At 36.8% G+C, this 23,260-nt stretch overlaps 1 protein-coding gene across 1 annotated transcript; it reads left to right on the top strand.

Moving 5' to 3' along the window:
• The first annotated feature begins 203 nt into the window (after positions 1 to 203).
• Positions 204 to 23,244, top strand: mindy4b (MINDY family member 4B). The gene is made up of 13 exons (XM_067366227.1): positions 204 to 320; positions 3,755 to 3,849; positions 3,930 to 3,957; positions 6,967 to 7,140; positions 14,067 to 14,186; positions 16,333 to 16,427; positions 16,662 to 16,827; positions 17,013 to 17,078; positions 18,000 to 18,070; positions 18,427 to 18,499; positions 18,586 to 18,762; positions 22,807 to 22,987; positions 23,102 to 23,244. Exons 2-13 carry the CDS (start codon positions 3,755 to 3,757, stop codon positions 23,242 to 23,244), a joined length of 1,389 nt encoding a protein of 462 aa, XP_067222328.1. The 5' UTR covers positions 204 to 320.
• Positions 23,245 to 23,260: the final 16 nt, after the last annotated feature.

Genomic DNA, 23,260 nt, shown 5'->3' with positions numbered 1-23,260 from the left:
CTTTAAAGCATCCAGAAACAATACCTTGAAAGAGGAGAAAAGCAGCTCTCATCACTGAAGACAATTTAAGAGCACAGCTTTGTTCCCACAGAATTCAAACCAACAGAAAAGAAACAAAGTACCCCACCTGCTGCCAGGAAACTGTAAATGAAAGGAGGCTTTCTGTCATGTTGTGAGGCCATGTGTCTGTCCACCTCCTGAATATAAAGTGTCTGGCATATAAGCAATGTGTTGGTGAAGTTGTTCATGCTGAGGTTTGCAGTATTGTCAGAGCTTAAAGGATTCTCACCAGCCAAGCTGTCTGATAGAGAAGAGATAAGGTAGGTTTTTCAAACATCTGTTGTTGCAGTGTCAATGAAATGCAGTCATGGCAGGAAGAACGTGTGCGTCTGTGGTTGTGTGAGAGCTTTAGGTTGACCTAATTTTAAAGCGACTCTGAGTTTGTACAAAACAAACAAAAACAAAACAAAAAAAAAAAAAAGACAAATGAAATATAATTTAATTACTTAAAGGAAGACAGAATTAACAGCTCAAGCTTTTGTTCAAAATTATTTTAAAAAGTTGGTAACACTTAAACTTACAAAAAGGTTTTATTTGTTAACATTTTTTATTAACAATGGTTAAAAAAAATGCTATGTACTCATAGTTCATGTTATTAAATAATGTTAAAAACAAGAGTTATCGAAAAGTTAATGAAAAACGTAAACTGGGTAAAAAGAGTGAATTCAGCCGTGATTTATTTGTTTTTAATATTTATTTTGATTTGGGATTTAGCTTATATTTCAGAATAAGCTTGAAAACAAATTCTAATAACTTCATAATTTCTTACCTTACAAATATTCCAAGTTTTCAATGTCTAAAAAAATAAAATAAAAAATAATAATAATAATTACATTTTAATGTGTTTTGTTTGCATTATTCTGTACATATTATATTCGGTGAACTCATGAAAACATGAACTCTCAAACTTTTCACACATCGCTGCTTTATTTCCGGAACACAGTCATATTTGTCTCAGTTGTTGGTTAACCAGAATGCATGGCCTTTCATATTTCAGCGTTTTTTTTTTTTTTGTTGTTTGTTTTGTTTTTTTTAGTTTTTGATAATTTGATATGCATAATTTACTGGTGGACATGTTCCCAGGACATGTTCCCATGTACTTGTACTAAGGCTATAAAACTTGCCAAGTAGAATAAACTATAGCATTAATGTCTACAAAGTATCAGTAGATGGCACTATATACAAACAGCAAACATGATTTTTAACAGACTAATATATATATATATATATATATATATATATATATATACACACCAGTGGCGTGCAGTGGTGTTCTGAAATGAGGCAAACAATGACCTCACTTATTTATTTATTTTTTTAACATTTTTTATAAATAAAATGTAAATTCATGTCTGTTACTTTTAACGTTGACAAATTTTCCTTGTTAAATTAACATAACTTTATATTACATCAAAAAAGGAACCATATACAATTCTATTTTGTATTTTTACATTAACAATGTAACTAATGTTGTATTTATTAAAACCAAGTCAGTCTCAAGTTAGTGTTTTAAGCATTTTTACATTAATTCCAACATAACTAAAGGCAGTAACAATTTAGCCTTCTATGGTACACAACATGATATCAATGAGGAGAAAGATTATTTGTGGTGTTTTTTTTTTTTTTTAAACTGGACACTATAACAATATCAATAAACATTTTCATTAATTTTTAATTTATTTCTTTTTAAAAGTTCATTTAAAAGTGTCATTTTAAACTAAACTAAAATAGACTATGTTGCCTGAAGGCAACACCATACCATAGAGGGTTAAAGAATAGGCTATATTTTATTCGTGTATTAATTTTCAGCTGTTCTTTTTGATAATCAACTTATTTTGGATCATCAGTCATGCTCGGTAAACACAGACACAAAGATGTATCTTTAATTTCACCAAGCTGATTGCTCACTAAAATCCCCGCAGTCATCATGTTTTCAGGTCTTTTCACGTTTGATTTTGCCGTGACATAAAGCGGTGATATCTAAGTGGGTGAGCTTACTTTACTTACTTTTTAATTAGTCTTTCCTTTGACGCCATCATTTTGTTAATTCAGACTGATGTGCGGAACGCACACATAAACAAGAGGCGGGATTTATCACATAAACCAATCATATCCAATCATAACCAGTTATATCCAATTATAGCGTGATGGAGGCATTGCCTCCTCTCACGTGACTTTCCCCCATTCATTCTCTATAACCCACTAAACCTTTAGGGGGTTCTGTTGATTCTCTATGAGCTCAAGGGAGGCACAAGAGATGCAGACTCCCGCTGTAACTTTACCTGAGGGTGTCGCTGTTGGACAGTGTTCCACACGCACCTGAAGACAATCATCTTCATTATCGCCCATTGGGACTTATATATAACCACTCACCATTCACCATTGTCTTTGTCGGTTATCGTTGTATGTTTAGTGTGTGTTTATCTCCTGTGTTCCCTGTATGCTACTTTGGATTATCTAGTAAAGTTGGACTTTGATCTTATTCTCCTCGTCGTGCGTGTTTCTACACAGAACACATGCGTTTTTATTTTTGTATTATGTATTATTTTCTCATCCTAATTTTTTGAGGAGGCACTGCCTCCCTTGCCTCCTCGGAGGAAATGCCCCTGACACACACACACACACACTCTCTCTCTCTCTCTCTCTCTCTCTCTCTCTCTCTCTCTCTCTCTCTCTCGTATTATTACTTTGTGTAACTGAATAATTGGAAGCTTAAGGAACACCATTAGTGTCAACAAAAGTTAACAAATTCTGAGACACATCAAAATTCCTGCTTCATTTCAATCACCATTGGCATTTTTTAATATTTGAAATCATTTATGACAACTTCTGTTTTTTCCTGTAAATTAACTGTACATTTGAGCTATGCTATGTATTTGATTTATGAAAGTTTTCATGAAAGCAATATCATGTTAAATATGGATAATAAAATGAGCAAATAAAAGAAAAGAAAAGAAAAAAAAAACAGATTAGTGATAATTCACACATTAAATAACTAATAATGTTGATTTATTCATCAATTCTATTGAATTTATTACTTGAATAACCCAGACTTCATTATAGGCCATGCATCATAGCAAGATCATTTGAGACAACCTCAAACTTCTGCACTAAGTAATCAGTAATCAATTAATATATTATTAACAATAATAATAATAATAATGAATCAATCATTGCAACTCATTAACCTGTACACCATTTTATAATGATAGGCTACTTTACAGGAAAATAGGATTAATGTCACGTCATTTTATTTCCGCGTCTCGGCCACGCTCCCACCTATACTGTAACACCTGCTGGTATCCAATTACCACAACCTGTATAGTTCACAAACAAAATGTTTAAAACTGCTACAATTAAAGATTGGCTACGGGTCCCAATTATGTTTATGGGATATATTATGCCCTATCACTCTATTCATGCACATTAACGCGCTCACAAATGACGTGTTCTCGGATTAAAAACTAGACACGCCGGGTTAAATACACGATACTCAAAGAAAAACGCCAGAACGCGTTCTGTCTGCATGCAACCTAAGCAACCGGGAGATTGTCTCACTTATTTATTCTTTTGTTTTGTGTACTACCTGGGGGAGCCCTAGCTGAGACTGTTTCACCTGGAATCCTAATGAACTCGAGTCAGGAAAGTTAGGACTCGAACAAAACGCTGATGTGATGTGTCCTGTCACCTGCAGATGGACGCTGATGTGGACGCGAGCAGTGAACTGGATGAAATCCTGCAGAAGATCGCGGAATTGGACAAATGGAGAGAAATATTTAACTCCCGCGGGTAGGGTACGCACGCGCTCTGTGCTGTCTCCTGCTGCCCAGAGACCCTCCATGTTTACTTAACCTGTTTTTACCTTACAGGTTGGAATTACAACAAGGCTGTGTTAAAGTAAGTCTTAGACGTTGTTTGTTTTATTTGGATTGCTTAATGTTTTCTGTTTCTAAATTACATGTCTACATGCATTCATCTGCGTCCATTATTCGCGGCGTGACTGGCGCATGCTATTTTGTTTAGTCTATTTCGCTACAAGCGTTGCGTTTCCTTCAGCAAGCAAAACGTTTACAAAATGACAATCTTGTCCCCTTAAACGGTTAGTTCACCCAAAAAATGAAAATTCTGTCATTTACTCATGTCGTTCCACACCTGTCAGACCTTCGTTCATCTTCGGAACACAAATTAAGATATTTTTGATGATTTCAAGGTCCAGAAAGGTACTAAAGACATCGTTAAAATAGCCGACGTGACTACAGTGGTTCAACCTTAATGTTATAAAGCGACAAGAATATTTTTTTTTTGTGCTCAAAAACAAAACAAAAATAACGATTTTATTCAACAATATCTTGTTTGGTGGTTAAATTGCTGTCTATGGAGGAATCAAAGGTCTCGGATTAATAAAAAAATATCTTAATCGCAGATGAATCGCATTCGATAATGAACGCGATATTGCGTGGCTTGTCAGTGAACTACGGCTCTGTCTATTAAATGCCGCTCCATTTGAAAGCAGGTGATGGCGATTTAGTGGCAATCAGGGAACAGGCTTTACTGACGAAATGTGCGTGACAATCACATGCGATATATCGGTCAGCCCTAGTACTTACAATATCCCAAATGTTTCCAACTATTTGTAAATCGTGAGAAAATTGCAATTTTAATCAAGGACGTTCGAGGAGTCGCCTGTCAATTGCGTCATACCCGCGTTACCCTCGGTTTTATTTTGTAGAAACCATGGAAACTCCAAAGACGCTTCAATGTATTGCATGTTTTAATAGACAAGGGAACAACTGTTTTGATATATTTATAGGCAGAAAACTAATTGTTGTTATATAGCTCAACACATTTAGTCTTTTTTCTCCATCATACAATTTGTTTTAAAATTAATTATATGCCATTTATCAACACAAGCCATCCAGCATTTAATATGATATTCTAAAATCAATCTAGTTTACTGCAGTGTGAAACAAGTGTCTAGCAGCCGCCGGACGAACGCACAGAGTAATGTTATAACATAATTTTCAACACTCTCAAATGTATCTAATATGATAAACAGAGCGGTGTTTCCTCATACTCATAAATGGAATAGCAGATGCGACGCCGGCGACTGTGTCATAATAAAAGTTCCTCTGCTCGTGTGTTACGCAACCACTCCAGCGGCCTCGTTCAGCTCCCACAACACTCGGTCCTGCTCTGCTTCATACTACAGTAATGTTAATAATCACATACATGAACTTGATTTCTTCGTGAGTCCAGTCCCTATTCTTTTGCACCGTCCATTGAGGTGAAGACCACATGTTCCAAGATTCCGCTTTCAAACTTGCAAGCTACGCCTTTGTTTTGAATAGGCATCTAGTGACCTCTAGTGGACATAATTATTACATATTGTACCTTTAACATTTGCATAACCAAGAAAAAAAGAACATTCAGAAATAACATTTTTATAACTTAATCGGAACGTAGAGAAAAAGAAAATAATGCATTTTGAAATGGCACAAGTGTAAGGAAATTATGGCAGAATTTAAAAAAAAAGAATTCCTTTTGAACAGCTGATCAGTAAAAAAAAAAAAAAAGTGTATTAATACTTGCATTCTGATACATTCTGTTGGTTTTTAATGCAGAAGGCGTAATGCATCTGTGTGAAGATCCCCTAAGACTTGCAATCGGGATTGTAACATGCCTTGCGTCAATGTACTTCTCATGTGGTTCAGTCTGATTTTTCCATAATTGATACTGCAGACACTGTGCTCTCAGGTGGCTGCATGTCATTTCTCCCATGACATGCAGTCAGCCAATCAGATGAGTGCATGCATGTGCCTGTGTGGCTGCCATCCTCTCAACAAACTCAGTATCACAGACTGGAGGAGAGCTGTGTGGGTTTGGTACCACATTAACTGGAAGGTATTTTACTGGGCATATTGTTAATGCCATGTGTGAAATCGAATCTACATGCAATAGTACAGAGCATGTAAAGCCCATCATGACGGATTATCAGGACCTTCTGCAAACCATCAAGAGTTTGCAGCACTCCAGACTGAGCTACATAGAGCTTCTTCAAGAGGAAGTGAAGAGAAGCCAAGACGTGAGTTCAGATTTGCAGATGGCTCGTTCATCACAAATCTGGTATCATCCTATTCCTAGCATTAGTAACTTTGTGCTTTGGGGATTTCTGATAAAATTGAAGTTTACTTTGAAGAGCTGTACTCACAGTTCAGGAAGAGGGAGAGAATAGAAAGAGAAAATAAAAATATACACTATTGGTCAAAGAATAATTAGATTCAAAGATGTTTTTTTTTTTTTTAAAGAAGTCTCTCGAAGGTACACTGTTATTTTATAGGCAGCGGCTATTTGATGCTATTTACACTAGGTGAAAATAGCGATTATATTCTATTTACACCATGTAAAAGTATTAGAGTCAAGATGCTATCTATATTTTATATTGGCAGAGTGTAAATGATTATATTTATTAAAATAATTAAATGGATGCTGCCTTATTGGGAGAATAAAAAACCCTCCCTACACCTCCCCCTAACACTACCCAATGAACACTTTTAATATTATTTAAACACTTGGTCACAGTTTATTTCCACTTTTAGGACATTATTTTCATTTTTATTGAAAATACTGTGACCGCATCAATTTGAGCCAGGTCTGCGAGTCTTACTATTGCTGCGCCACTGAAGATATTGAATTCCATGCATCTTTTTTAAACCTTGAGTGGCCCAACCAGATATTGGTGGGCGGAGCTAGTGTAAATAGTGCTTGCAACAAGGGATGCTACTTGCACTCAGTGTATATAGACACTCCATATTTGGCATTATATTTTTGTAATCATGTTTCTTCACTTTTAGACTTTTCTTGTTTCTGCTTAGCACAACGTTAATGTTTACAATCTTTATCACTTAGAGACCTAGTGAGAAGATCAAAGCTGATGAGGACAGTGACGACTCTAGACCTGCCACCTCGGCCCACCACGTCAGTGCCTCAAACAACCAGTTCACAGTGCCATACTCCATACCGCAAACCCTTGCAGTGTCTCCAAGTCTGGGTGGGCAACCAGTGTCACCAGAGCTGGCGGTGGTGAGTTGTGGAACATGACCCTGTCACTTGACCCTCGCTCTCTTGCCTCCCATGTGTCTCACAACAGACTTGTGCTGTGTGTGTATGTGTGTGTGCACAGAAGATAAAAGACAGGATATAGACTCATCACTTATTTATTAGGACTTTAAGCAATAGATCCGGTTGTGGGCATTTTAGAATAAACATTCACCACTGGTCTAAAGTTTGGAGTAATTCAGATTTTTTAATGTTTTTGAAAGAAGTCTCTTATGCTAATCAGATCATCTTATTAGAAAAATTGCTGAAGGATCATATGACACTGAAGACTGGAGTAATGATGCTGAAAATACAGCTTTGATCACAGGAATAAATTGCATTTTAAGACATACTGAAATAGAAAATGTATTATATTATATTATATTATATTATATATTATATGTAAAATATTTCACAATATTACTGTTTTTATTGTATTTTTGTCAAGTAAATGACGGCCGGCACGTTGTTGTGATTGGTTACAAGGTAGTCTGTGACGTCACAAACACCCACGATTTCAAACTGTGGGTTTTAGACTGTTTTTGGTTCACTGCAGTTTCAAACACAAAATACTCAGCAATGCTGCTGACTCATGAATTTGCACATAGTTGGTCTTAAAGCATATTAAAAACACAACATTAAAAACTTGATTTTCACCACAGGGGTCTTTAAAAAAATATTTAAAAATCTTTATTGTTCTAAATGTTTGACCAGTAGTGTAATATGATAATAACTACTGCTAATTCCTCTTTTGTAGACTTATAACACGGTTGAAACTTGGGGGTGGGCTTTTTTTGAATTTGGGCAGTAAGTACACTAAATAGCTTTAAATATATTAAATATTATTAGCACATTTTCTTCTTCTTCTTCAAAAATATATATTATATATTTTTAATATCTAATATTATATATATATATATATATATATATATATATATATATATATATATATATATATATATATATATATATATATATATATATATATATATATATATTTTTTTTTTTTTTTTTTTTAAAGAATAATTTTAATTATAAGATATTTAAATGAAATAATAATATTACAAAATGCATTTCAATGGCGTTAGCTGAATCTGGGTCCATTACTTCCCAGTCAAATTTGGAACTGAATATATGATTTTACTGTTTGTTTTTAAGGGTTTAAATAGCTTTGCTCCCAGTTATATTACTGAACTTCTTCAGCAACATGCATCCTCTAGACCGTTAAGATCTTCACAGAGTTGTCTTGTTACTATATGCTAACATTACAACAACAGCATACATAGCAAAACCAATGTTACTCACGTATGGAGCAAAAACAAAGTAACCTTGGCACCTCAGGCCTTCCCGCTTGGGTCTCTCCTAGAGTTGTCAAAAGTACTGACTTCGGTACCTTGTCGGTACTGAAATTTAAAAAATGTGACACTTTGAGTGCTGTTGAGTGGATTCGTAAAAACCTCTGATTGGCCATTGTGTTCATGGCTCATCTGATATGTTTGTGATTGGCTTCAATGATCAACGCTGTAAAAACATTGTAAATAGTCATCAATAAAGCTCTTTACCAAGCGCTTACACAGATAAACAGGGAGCGTTTGAAACCAGGCATCTATTGCGGACCAGTAGACGCCAGATAGACACCTGCTTTGGTGCTTAGTTGATCCACTTTCAACAGTGTTTCTCAGAAATTGCTTACTGCAGGTTCAACTATTCCTAAGTCTTGTCTAAAATAGAAAGGAGACAGGGCCTTTTCTGTTGCTGCTCCTCGCCTTTGGAAAAGTTTATCTCACTATATTAGTTTCTGTACCACTCTTGATACTTTTAAATCTCACCTAAAGACTTTTTTTTTTTTTTTACTTGCATTTGACTGTGTTTAATTTGTGTAATTAATGTATGTATTTGTTTTGTACTCGGACGGAAGGTGTATGAATTGTTAGGTCCATGGTCCAGTTGGGGTTATGTATGTAACTGTGATTCCCTGAAAAGAGAACAAGATGCTGCATCAGCTGCGCAATGATGACGTGCGCTTATGGAATCCAGTGTCTGAGGCACGTCATTCAATGGTCGATGTGGTGAGATGGTGTTGCAAGGTGTGCCCAGTGTATAAAAAGGGTGCCTGAGAACACGTCATCAAATTTGTATTTGCTGAGGCTATGTTCAAACTGTCCAAATCCGATTATTTGTGTATCCGATTGGAATCTGATCTAAAATGATTGACATCCACACTGTGTATCGGAACTGTTCAGATACGATTTGTGTGTCCATGCCTCTTTTTCGTTTTCCGGAATATCTGCAATGTCATTGCATTGATAGGTATACGCCAAACACAACAACAACAATAACCGCAACATGGAGGGTTTGCATTACAGATGCTGCACTGGACTACTACATCTTCTGAGGTAGTGGCAGAACCGTAGGAGGCTTGTATGAGAGGCTTTATTTCATATTGTTGTCTCCTTCAGTTTCAAAACATGTGTCCATTATATTGTCATTTTCTGCTCGTCCGGCACTTTCAACAACACAGCTTTGTTTTTGCAGCGGCTTTCAGCATGTTCCCTATAACAGCTTCTAAAATTTATGCTTTATGTGGCATGAGAAAGTCACATAAACCACGCGAAATCTGATCAGAGCAGTCAGACTGAAATGGATTTCCAGAATGCGATTTGAATGGGATTACAAACCACATATGAATACAGCTCAAAACGGATGTAAAAACTGCACTTCATGTGGGTTTTTTTTTTTGCCTTTTACACTTGCTAAATCTAATTGGATTTCAATCAGATGTGCACAAAAATTTTATTTGGACTGATAGTCTGAACATAGCCTAAAGGAAGATACGCAGGCATATCCAAACATGTCCAAACCTGAAAGAGGTGACCAAGAAGAGAGTATAACAACTTATATTCAGTCATCTCAAACATCTGTCCAGCACTACTTCTAAAGTATTTTATGAGGGAGCCAAACAGCAGGCTTCTCAGGCTATAGTAAGCCGAGTTCAGACTGCACGATTTTAGCCTGATTTTGGCTCGCCGACAGGTTTTGAGAAATCGCCAACAAATGCCCGAAATCACAGGCAAATCGGTGCCCGTTCACGCGAGTGACAATCACGCAGTGTGAATGAGCAAAGACGATTCTGAGAGAATCGCCGGCGAGTCGCCGACACCCGTGAGATATTTGGCATGCTAAATATCTGGACCTGTCGTCGATTCAAAATCCTGCTGTGTGAAAAGTGTTCTGACTGAAAACTACATCGGCGATGACCGACAGCCAATGAGAGAGCAAGATACAGAGCAGCGGGGAGTTCGGGGAGGAGTTATAGACCACAATATCAGCGAGCATGTCTTCTTTTCAGATAAACATTACAATTCTATCAAACAGAAACAAAGCACAAACATTTGCTTGACCATCCGCAACAGCAGCACATTGAAAAGTTATGTATTTACCTCCAACTCTTGTTGCAGAACACACAATCCACAGTCTCCCCAACCATTTCCTCCTCCATATTCTTCTTTCTTTTTCTTGTTTTTGCTGCAAATCAGCGCACAGGCAACTCGTATTGCAAGCTTCTTGCGGGCTACAGTTTTTAATAATAATAATAACTCCGGTCATGCACGTGTGATATCGCGTTGTTTCCTTGTCACATCTCGCGTGTGTTTGGTTGTGAAATGTAGTTTGCGTGCCAGACAGAGTTGTCGGCGATTCTTCCTATTGTAAAGTCATGCAGTGTGAAACCTTCTGTCGCCGATCCATCGTGCAGTTTGAACACAGCAGCGACTGAATGCTGGCCAAGATAGTCATGCAGTGTGAAAAGAACAGTGACCCGACTGCTTTGAAAATCGTGCAGTCTGAACTCGGCTTAAAGCAAGCTCACCTTACTTCTCAGGGTAAGGAGTGGGCCCAACCTTAGTTTAGACCGCCCCCATCCTAAATAATAGACACAAGTGCCAGGCTCAACCTGATGCCAGCCACCCCCTATTTTTTATCCCCCTCTAAAAACAACCTCTTGTACCCCAACAGGGGGGGGGGATATTGCAAGAAAGGAAGAAGAAAAAGAATGAAAAAGTGGGCGAGGGCTTAAGCAGTGGACCCGCTCAATTACTATCTCATTTCTCCTCTCCCCCAGATCTGTGTGTGTGGCTTCTCTAATACAGTTTCGCTTTGCTTCAAAAGTAGAGCTAGCTTTAGCCACACTCGCCTTAGCTCTTCTCCCCAGGAACTCGTTCCTGGAAAGTGCATAGACGATTTAGGAGGGGCCTGAACTTGGCGAAGGATATACTTCCCAAAGGCAGCCGACTGCGACTCGCCTCTCTAAACTTGTCCACCACCATCTCAACGGCAGTGCCAAACAGTCCAGAGGGCAGACAGGGGCTTCAAGGAGGACAGATTTATCTGAGTCCTTGATCCCTGACCAATTAAACCACAGATGCCTCTCTTTTGCCACCATGGACTAGCCAATAGAGCGGGCCACCTGCTTAGTGGCACAGAGAGCTAGATCTGTGGCTATACATGTCTTTGAGCAGATCTGCCTGGTAAGACTGTAGCACTGCCATAGTGTGCAAAGCTCCACCAACGTCATCTGTCATCTGATGTCATCTGACATAGTTAATTTAATGGACAAAAACACTTACGGTGGCTGTGGCTTTGCCTTTTCCAGTGGTCCATCATCCATCATCAGCCCCTTTATGTTTCCTCTTCAGATGTTCATGCATCAAGCTTTTGCTGCTGTGGTATGCCAACGAAACTAGAGTGTACAAACCACATTTTTATTATCAGCTAATCTGGACTACTCCCATACTTTAGACGCTTTCGGCCTTTGAAATCTTTTTTCTAACAAAAATTGTTTGACATCACACTTGACACCGCTTCACCTGCCATCCGTGGAAACTTTGATGTGATGCATGTAACGTTAGCTCACACCAGTGGTGTGGAGGAAATGGTTATTTTAGTCAATGTGTGAAAACGAAATTTAAAAGGTAAAATAATATAATATGATCAGTTGATTAAAAATATTGACGTCGACTAATTATCAGTGTTGACGCAGTCGATTATATCGACCAATCACGACAGGCCTAATTCTGATGCCTCTGTTCTGCAATATAATGGGAGAGTTGTGCATGTATCTGTAGCAATATTTTGGTTACGTCCGTCATTGCACAGACTCGCCTCACTTAAACAAAGGAGATAGCGGTGCTCAATCTGACGTCCAACAGCGCAAGATAACAACACGATAACAGCGCGTACTCCAATGTCACTGGCCAAAGTCTCCAGTTTCACTGTTTACAGGACATCGCTGTAACCGGAGTTTCTAAAAATCTTCACCCTGGCAGGAGTTTTCAAAAAGTTTAGTTTCAGTTACTGGATACTGCATATGCGTGTGGACGAACGGCCAAACCATAAGAAAAAGCGGTGGTTTTGAAAATACCCGTGCCTGCGTGGACAGGGCCTCAGACTAGAGGTCTTCACGGGTCCAAAAATTCATACCCGAACCCAAAGAGACCTGTAAATGTGCTACACGGAACCAACCCGGCCCGACTATTATTTTGAAAGTTGAACCCGAACCCGTGCAGAACCGAGAAATGCCATAAATGTACTACCCGGACCCGTCTAAGCTGGACCCGAACCCGACGGGACCCGTCTGGACCCGATCGGCACATCTATTCCACATCAAATTGCTATTAATAAGTCAATAAAAAAGTTGCGAAAATAAAACGTGTTGTCTTATTAGTAGGCTATAGCTTTCTCCCTTGTACCTGACTGTGATGCACTTGCCAAGAAACTTCATCCGTTATTCCTCTCTTGCCGATTGAAATGCTTAATCCACTCATTATTCCAGCTTTAAAAGTTCACTTGCTGTCACGATGACAAATGCGACTTTGCAGTTTTGCATTATTTCGTTGTATCTCGAGACTCGACGTTAGCATTAGGCTACTTATTTGCGGTCATTTCTGTGCTTTCTGAGCCGAGTCTGACCAAAACTTTAGATATAACAAGACGGAATAATGTTATTATAAAAACAGGAGAAAGAAAGTTTGCTCTCATGAGACATGCGCGTTAGCTGGAGCAACCTGAAACATAAGCGTTAAGCGTCACAGAAAACATTTGTGTGTTCAAATTTTGTTAATGATTTGAAATAGCTAGGCTATGTTATTTAAATGCGAATGTGCAAGGCTACAAGCAGTTCTTGAGATTTGAAGTTTGTTTGCATTACTGTTGCACACGATAGGAATAGGAAAACTCGATGATCACCGTTTGCTTGCATTAACTCCGCCCGCTCTGCTGGGGTCACTCGTGTTTTTTCACCTTATTTCCCGGCTCATACTTTGCACGTTACAAAACACGCACAGCGCTGACTGACTCCCAACACGGCCGGGTGATCTCCGAATCAAATCGGCTCGGGTATACACACAATTTTAATCAGACCCGGGAACCGAAGTAATAGATTAGGACCCGACCCGGACCCGGCTGACCATTTAAAATATAGTCCCGAACCCGTACGGGTCCCGGGTCCTCGGGTCTTCGGGTCTTCTTTGTAGACCTCTACCTCAGACACCGGGTTCCGCAAGGGCGTGTCCCCATAGCGTCTGAAGCTGACGCAGCGTAGAAGTTCCCTCAAAAGGGAACATAGCCATTACATTAAGACTGTTTTAAGAACTAGTCTGAACAACTAGCAGTTAGTAAGAGGAAATCAGTCTTCCTTTTTGGTATCAAATTAGACCAATCTACGTTTTTATGTAACTGACTTAAAAAAGCTATTAACAGTCTTAAATAAAATTACTAACTTGTAAGACTAGTATGAACAGTTTATGCAAAGCACTTTGACCAACATGTGTTGTTTTTAAATGTGCAAAAAAATGTGATTGATTTTTATCATTCTTATTATTTTGACATTTCATTTTGCTTTATCACTCACACAGAGTTTAAGAAAAATTTTATTTGGGAACACCTTCCATATATTCAACTACGAGTGGAAGAAATCATTCTTCAAATTTCGTGAGCCTTTCTCTGATTTGGCATATGCTCTGGAGACTGAGAGGGTGAGTATGAGACTGAACTTTAAACTTTGAGCTTGTTTTAATAGTTTTTGCTATAAACCATTGCAAACTGGTAGGATATTGTTTTAAAACATTCAGATTTTAAAATTCATATTATATTACTTGATGAAAACACAAATGAGCACCTTTCTTATTAAATGGGTTAGTGAGGGGAAAGTTAATACCTAGAAAAATTGTCAAATGAAAAAACATTATGAAACAAAACTGGACTACTACTTATGATGGAGAATGGTAAAAGGAATGTTTTATGATAATTTTGCAATGACTTACGGAGTCCCACAGTTGACATTTGGAAGAAAAGATAGATATTGTCTACACAAATTAATAATTCATTTCCACACGTATTTAATTCATGGCCACATTTCATTAATCATGGCCACATTGTAGTAAATTGTTTCCTCATTTTTAATTTAGTAAAATCATGGCCAATCGTGACATGTATGGGGCTCCGTACTAAAATCATTATGCATAATATTTATTATAATTTGTTAAAAGAACAGGTATCAGTGTTCAATGTACTTCTGGTTAACATTGTGAAAAATTGTGCATGTTATTTACAAATAAATGAAAATATATTCTAGTTTAAATTTGTATTAAATGCAGTTTGAACATAAGAGTGATCAAAACGTCACAAAATTCCTGCTAATACTGGAAATGGAAAAAGACTTCTAGTAAAGCACAAACCTGAGCCAGTTGATGATCACTTATGTATGATCAGGTTAATAAAGTTACTTCCCCTTTGCCAGAACTGCAGGTTATATAAGTGAAGAAGGGTTGGGTTACAAGCTTTAGTAGATCACTTCTTTTCATGATGAAGCCATGACTCAGTATGTTTCTGATTGATTACCCCAACACCATTGTCTGAATATTGCAGCACTGCCCGCCACCTCATTATTGCATAATGAGCTTGAAATGTTGCCACTTTCTTAACCACAGATCATTGGTACGCTAAGTAAATATGTTTCCCGTTATCCTCAGGCACATGTCATTCATTAGCAGATTACACATGGGCATTAGGATACTACAAGAAAGTGCAATTATATTAAGAGCACTCCAGCAACAATTCAAGATGAGCTTTCTCCACTAAACCATCACGAAATTAATGTAAAAACTGTCTCATGAAATGGTTCATAAACTGAACACTTACTGACTCTGACAAAGGCTTTTTACCGAAACGTTGGATATTTGCAAGTGAGTGTGTGGTCAGATCTCATTCATACACTTAGTGTCGCATACCATTAAAACTGTTATTGAAAAGTGTCTTATGCTCACCAAGTATGCATTTACTTGATTTAAAAAAAAAAGAAAAAAAAGAAAAGTGAAATAGTATTAAATTTGAACTCTTTTCTATTGTAATATGTTTTAAAGTATAATTTATTCCTGTGCTCAAAGCTGCATTTTCAGCATCATTATTACTCAAGTCTTCTGGGTCACATGATCCTTCAGAAATCATTCTAATATGATGATTTGCTATGAAAGAAAAATGACTTATCACTGTTGAAGCCAGTTTTTGCAGCTTAATATTTTTGTGGAAACCATGATACAAATTTCCAGGATTCTTTGATGAAGAGAAAGTTCAAAAGAACAATTTATTTGCAACAGAAATCTGTTGTAATAAATGTCTTTGTCACTTTTGATCGAATTAATGTATCCTTATCGTTAATATAATTAAATATCAATAATGATTAAAAGTATTCTTTTATTATTATTATTTATTTATTTAAAAGTGATAGCTCTACTAAAATTGAAAATTCTGTGGTTTAGTCACTCTCAGGTTGTTCCAAACCCATATTTCTTCTCTTCTCTTCTCTTCTCTTCTCTTCTCTTCTCTTCTCTTCTCTTCTCTTCTCTTCTCTTCTCTTCTCTTCTCTTCTCTTCTCTTCTCTTCTCTTCTCTTCTCTTCTCTTCTCTTCTCTTCTCTTCTCTTCTCTTGAATGTTGACCAAGGATTTGGAATGACATGAGAAAAGTAAACAACAAACTGCACATTTATTTATTTTATTTTTTTCTGAAATATCTCTTTGAATATTTAAAAAAAGGTGTATGTAGAACAAGCAGATGTTGCACAGTAAATACAGCTTTTGGATGAATTATATTCTCATTTGTTTTCTCTGGCTGTTCTCTTGCAGGGAGGAGCCAGTGCTATTCAGATGGTGGTTCAGGCTCATATTATTAAGTACTTGCTCTTCAACCGGCCAGTGAACTCAGCGTGCACAATGCAAAGGTTTCTTGTTGTTGTCAAGTTTGTATCTTTTTGTGTGGAATATAATTATGGCAGAGGGGAAGATTGAATAACTTACATTTTGATGTGTTCCCATCATTACTCTCTGATAAACTTCTCTGATAAATCTTTCTTTCTTTCTTTCTTTCTTTCTTTCTTTCTTTCTTTCTTTCTTTCTTTCTTTCTTTCTTTCTTTCTTTCTTTCTTTCTTTCTTTCTTTCTTTCTTTCTTTCTCAGTATGGTGGAGGTTGGGGAGAAGGAGCAGAGGAGGGCGCTGGCAGCCGCTCTAGCTGACATCTTGTGGACAGCTGGTGAGGAGCAGACCGCTACTATCTCCTTGGTCACATCAGAGCGCTGTTTCACCCCCCACCTTGACTACAAACTGGACAGCTTCACAGAAAGGGTACGTGCAGATACGTGCAACCAGCAGCTAAATAAATATGCAGTGTTGGGGGTAACGCATCAGAAGTAACATGAGTTAAACCTCTCCTGTCCGTATGTTGAGAGAAATCATGAGTAAAAAAGTAACTTTCCCCAACACTTTAAATATGTTGTAATTGTTTAATGTCTTTTTTTATTATTCCACAGTTGCAGCTTTTCACCTTTAAAAAGAAAGATGATGTTAGATCTTTTATATGTGAGCACATCCAATGTGTGGGTAAACAAATCATTTATTTATTTATTTATGAAATACTGTTTAATCTATGCTTTATATTGTATTATTCAATGTTAAAATTATAATATCGAAGTCCTTGATAAATCTTTCTTAAAGGTGCCCTAGAATGCTTTTTCACAAGATGTAATACAAGTCTAAGGTGTCCACTGAATGTGTCTGTGAAGTTTCAGCTCAAAATACCCCATAGATTTTGGGGTTGGGGCATCATTAAATATGCCCTTTAAATCCTCACGCTCCCCGCCCACAAGCTTGCGATTCTGATACATTGCATTTCCAAAGTTCACACAGCTAATATAACCGTCAAAATGGATCTTCACAAAATGTTCGTAATGCATGCTTCGGATCATGTGAGTACAGTATTTACTTGGATGTTTACATTTGATTCTGAATGAGTTTGATAGTGCTCCGTGGCTAAAGCTAACATTACACACTGTTGGAGAGATTTATAAAGAATGAAGTTGTGTTTATGAATTATACAGACTGCAAGTGTTTAAAAATGAAAATAGTGACGGCTCTTGTCTCCGTGAATACAGTAAGAAACAATGGTAAATTTAACCACATTTAACAGACCATTAGCAACATGCTAACGAAACATTTAGATAGACAGTTTACAAATATCACTAAAAATATCAATGTTGAGATTCGCCAATGTTGTTAATGTTGAGATTCGCCTGTTCTTCTGAGGTCTTTTAAACAAATCAAATTTACATAAGAAGGACGAAACAATGGAGTTTGAGACTCACTGTATGTCATTTCCATGTACTGAACTCTATGCCAAGGTAAATTAAATTTTCAATTCTATGGCACCTTTAAAAATACTCTCCTTCAATTGACCAAATACTGACTGTATCAAACCTGCCTTTATGTTGTATTAACAACTTTAACCTGAATGTTTGTAGTTTAAGGAAGAAGGAAGCCATGGAATCATACTTTTTCTGTACAGCCTTATCTTCTCCAGGACTATTGACAGGTATGTCCACAGAAATACACAATCATTCAAAAGTTTTCTTGAAAGAAATGATTTATATTCAGCAAGAAACCATTAAAATAAGACATTTCACAATATCACAATTTTCACTGTATTTTTGATCAAATAAATATAGCCTTGGTAAGCATAACAGACTTCTCTGAAAAACATTAAAATACCTTACCAACGCCTAATTTTTAAATGGTAGTGTATTTAGAAAATATTTTAAGGATTATTAATACTATATTGCCCTCGCAGATACAACATACATCTCCAGTGTTAGAGAAATACCTCAAGATTTTACCTCAGAATTGAATTAAATGAAATGAATGAATGAAGTATAGTCTCTGAATTTGTAGGATACGAGCAGACTTTGATTGTACCACCACTCATCTTTTGCATTTGAGCTTGGGGAACTTTGTTTGTCGGCAGGTACGTTGTTTTTATTTTAGAGTCTTTTTTCCCTGTGACTTGTTAGTAGCTATTTAATTGTTTCATATTGTCTCTGTATTCATTAGGCTTTATTAAACCTGCTGTTGACCGGCCGTGCTACCCCTCATGTCTTCAACGGTACATCATTTAACGATGAGAAAGACAAACCGCTCATCCACCCGCTCCACGGTGTTCTGACTCGCAGTCATGTCGGGTATCTGCTCTGGAACAGAGAACAAGTCAAGCATGCACAGCTCCCCCTGGTACAGTACCCATTCTATGTGTTTTCTGGGGGTTTTATCATCTTTCCCATGTACAGAAAAGGAAAGAATTGGGTGAAATGGTATTTCTTCTCTGTCGGAACACTCTGGGATTTTGTCCCATCATCTTCGACACATGAACTTACTTTCTCTGTAAACTATACAGTAGGTTAACTGTAGGTGATCTAAGAATAAATGCTTGAAATGACAAAATACTTGAGCCACATTGATCAAACCCTTTTCTAGACACTTTTCAAAAACAAGGGCAGTTCTCTGAGGAATGTACGGTACAAAATGGAACCAATGAAGTTGACATTCTTGAGTACACAATCGATCATTTGAGGCACCTTGAAATGGATTACAAAACTTTAGAATACTTTTATAAAGAAGAACTTATTATGGAAATAATATAATGAATGTAATGTTACTGCATACTTAAGTGCATGTTAATTGCAATTAAATGAAAATGTATTATGGTTTAATTTATTAAGTGTATTCACCTGAAATTTACAGTGCTTTGACCTATTAAAGTAGACATGCACATTTGTAATTATACTTAAGTAGGACTTAAAGTCAAAATTCACCCACAAATAAAAATTTGCTGTTAATTTACTCACACTCAGGCTTTTTTCTTCAGTAGAACAATTTTTTAGCTGACAAATGTCTAAAGCTGTTTAAAAGTACTGGTCATCACAATGGCTGATGATTTCGATGTAACACTAGACAATGTGGAATTGTTTTTTTCACTACCATACTTGTTTGAACCAGAATACTCTGATTAAGAACTGAGAGAGATGGAGGAAGCGTGTCATCAAGCCTCAGTTGGATATATCAAATATAGTGACAGCACCCATTGACTTCCATTACATGAACTACAGAGTACCACAGTTTCAGCTAAAACACTTCTTTACTTTTTTTCTTTACTTAAAAAAAAAAAAAAAAGGTCACATATATCTTGGATGGCCTGAGTTTGAGTAGATTAACAGCAAATTTTCATTTTTTGTGGGAACTATCCCTTTAAGTACATCTTTATGTCATTTCATAATTCTGTTGTCTTTGAAATATGTTTAAAGTATACTGCTGAATGATACTGATAAGCATTTAAGGTAAATTAAAATTTATTTATTACCAGATACAATGTTTTTTATCCTACATTTAAGTATTTGTAATTAAACATTTGTAAGGATGAAGTTGCAATTTTTTTTTATAATACATTAACTGTAAATTTAATAACAGACTAGAGTTAAAACTATAATCAAGTACTTTAAATGTGCTTTAGTATGTTCGTCAATGCATCAAAATAAGTGTACATTAAAGTATGACAAAGATTAATTTGATTAAACGATTCAATGACTCTAAAACTGTCATGTGGAGTAACCATCAAGTAAACTTAACATTTTATTCTCCTTGAATACATGTGAATGAACACATATTAATCATTTGCAAATATCATGAATTTTTGCACAAGGAATATTGGAGTCTGACAACAGCCGGTATGCTCCACACAGAGATCTGATCTCACCATCATCAGTCTGTCTGGGATTACATGAAGAAACAGAAAAAAAACTGAGACTGACTAAATCCAGAATAAAATGTAATTTATTCTTGTGTTGGCAAAGCTGATTTTCAGTCTTCGGTGTCACATGATCCTTCAGAAATCTTGTTGCTCAAGAAACATTTATTATTATTATCAATGTTGAAAACAGTTGTGTACTTTTTTTTCAGGATTCCTTGATGAATAGAAAATTTAAAAGAACAGCATTTATCTGAAATACAAAGATTTTGTAACATTATACACTACCGTTCAAAAGTTTGGGGTCAGTAAGAATTTGCAATTTAAAAAAAATAAATAAATTAAGTAAATTAATACTTTTATTCAGCAAGGTTGCATTAAATCAAAAGTGACAGTAAAGACATTTACAGTGGGTACAAAAAGTATTCAGGCCCCCTTAAATTTTTCACTCTTTATATTGCAGCCATTTGCTAAAATCATTTAAGTTAATTTTTTTCCTCATTAATGTACACACAGCACCTCATATTGACAGAAAAACACAGATTTGTTGACATTTTTGCAGATTTATTAAAAAAGAAAAACTGAAATATCACATGGTCTTAAGTATTCAGACCCTTTGCTCAGTATTTAGTAGAAACACCCTTTTGATCTAATACAGCCATGAGTTTTTTTGGGAAAGATGCAACAAGTTTTTCACACCTGGATTTGGGGATCCTCTGCCATTCCTCCTTGCAGATCCTCTCCAGTTCTGTCAGGTTGGATGGTAAACGTTGGTGGACAGACATTTTTAGGTCTCTCCAGAGATGCTCAATTGGGTTTAAGTCAGGGCTCTGGCTGGGCCATTCAAGAACAGTCACAGAGTTGTTGTGAAGCCACTCCTTCGTTATTTTAGCTGTGTGCTTAGGGTCATTGTCTTGTTGGAAGGTAAACCTTCAGCCCAGTCTGAGGTCCTGAGCACTCTGGAGAAGGTTTTCGTCCAGGATATCCCTGTACTTAGCCGCATTCATCTTTCCCTCGATTGCAATCAGTCATACTGTCCCTGCATCTGAAAAACACCATGCTTCACTGTTGGGACTGTACTGGACAGGTGATGAGCAGTAACTGGTTTTCTCCGCACATACCACTTAGAATTAAGGCCAAAAAGTTCTTTCTTGGTCTCATCAGACCAGAGAATCTTATTTCTCACCATCTTGGAGTCCTTCAGGCGGGCTTTCATGTGTCTTGCACTGAGGAGAGGCTTCCGTCGGGCCACTCTGCCATAAAGCCCCGACTGGTGGAGGGCTGCAGTGATGGTTGACTTTCTACAACTTTCTCCCATCTCCCGACTGCATCTCTGGAGCTCAGCCACAGTGATCTTTGGGTTCTTCTTTACCTCTCTCACCAAGGCTCTTCTCCCCCAGTAGCTTAGTTTGGCCGGACGGCCAGCTCTAGGAAGGATTCTGGTTGTCCCAAATGTCTTACATTTAAGGATTATGGAGGCCAATGTGCTCTTAGGAACCTTAAGTGCAGCAGAAATGTTTTTGTAACCTTGGCCAGATCTGTGCCTTGCCACAATTCTGTCTCTGAGCTCTTCAGGCAGTTCCTTTGACCTCATGATTCTCATTTGCTCTGACATGCACTGTGAGCTGTAAGGTCTTATATAGACAGGTGTGTGGCTTTCCTAATCAAGTCCGAATCAGTATAATTAAACACAGCTGGACTCAAATGAAGGTGTAGAACCATCTCAAGGATGATCAGAAGAAATAGACAGCACCTGAGTTAAATATATGAGTGTCACAGCAAAGGGTCTGAATACTTAGGACCATGTGATATTTCAGTTTTTCTTTTTTAATAAATCTGCAAAAATGTCAAAAATTCTGTGTTTTTCTGTCAATATGGGGAACTGTGTGTACATTAATGAGGAAAAAAAAAAGAACTTTAGCAAATTATTTTAGCAAATGGCTGCAATATAACACAGAGTGAAAAATTTAAGGGGGTCTGAATACTTTCCGTACCCACTGTATGTTACAAAAGATTATATTTCAAATAAACGCCATTCTTTTGAACTTTCTATTCATCAAAGGATCCTGAAAAAAAATATTGTACACAAATATTTTGAACAGTTGTACACAATAAATGTTTCTTTCTGCATCAAATCATCATATTAGAATGATTTCTGAAGGATCATGAGACACTGAAGAATGGAGTAATGATGCTGAAAATTAAGCTTTGCCAACACAAGAATAAATTGCATTTTAAAATATATTCAAATAGAAAACAGTTGTTTTAAATTGTAATAATATTTCACAATATTACTGTTTTTACTGTATTTTTAATTAAATAAATGCAGCCTTGGTAAGCAGAAGAAACTTCTTTTAAAAACATTAAAAATCTTACCGTTTCCAAACTTTTGACTGGTAGTTTATATATATGTTTGTATTATTGTATTAAGTAATGTTAACATAGAACCATAATGTAAAGTGTTACCTAAATAAATAACTACATCTATTATAATGCAAAAACATTCATGTTGTGATGATCCCTTTTTTCCTAAGGTGGGCAGCATGCTGAAAACCCCCAAGCTGCCTATCTGGGTGTGCAACATCAATGGCACTTACAGTGTTTTGTTCAGCCCAAACCGTTCGCTGCTCTCTGACTGGAAAATGGAGCATCTTTTCCAGCTTTACTTCTACAATGGTCAACCGACTCAGCTCAACACAACAGTGCTCACTATAGGTACAGACATTAGCTAATTAATCCCATATCTCTTACTCACGGATGCTGCCTGCCTGTTATAATTGTGTATCCTTAATTGTGTGAAAAATGTATGTTTGCTCTTTTTTATTTCAGATACACACTCCCATCACTGGGAGGCTGAAAATAATGACATTCAGGGAGACCTAGAGAAAAAGTTTCCATCTGTAGAGATGACCATTAGGACCAAGTGGGAGGGTGCTGTTATTGACTGGAATGGGACAGTGCCTTTTTTCTGAATAGGTTTGAACCAGG

The sequence above is a fragment of the Chanodichthys erythropterus genome, chromosome 17, assembly GCF_024489055.1.
Source record: "Chanodichthys erythropterus isolate Z2021 chromosome 17, ASM2448905v1, whole genome shotgun sequence".
NCBI lineage: Eukaryota > Metazoa > Chordata > Actinopteri > Cypriniformes > Xenocyprididae > Chanodichthys > Chanodichthys erythropterus.
The sequence above is the reverse complement of the archived record's forward strand: the minus strand, read 5'-3'. Positions and strand labels throughout refer to the sequence as shown.

Bases quoted from the DNA above. Each gene is read 5' to 3' on its own strand.
- mindy4b (XM_067366227.1), top strand. From the start codon at position 3,755: ATGGACGCTGATGTGGACGCGAGCAGTGAACTGGATGAAATCCTGCAG. The intron at 16,828-17,012 runs GTACGTGCAGAT...ATTATTCCACAG, and splicing joins TGGACAGCTTCACAGAAAGG to TTGCAGCTTTTCACCTTTAA. The intron at 17,079-17,999 runs GTGGGTAAACAA...GAATGTTTGTAG, and splicing joins TATGTGAGCACATCCAATGT to TTTAAGGAAGAAGGAAGCCA.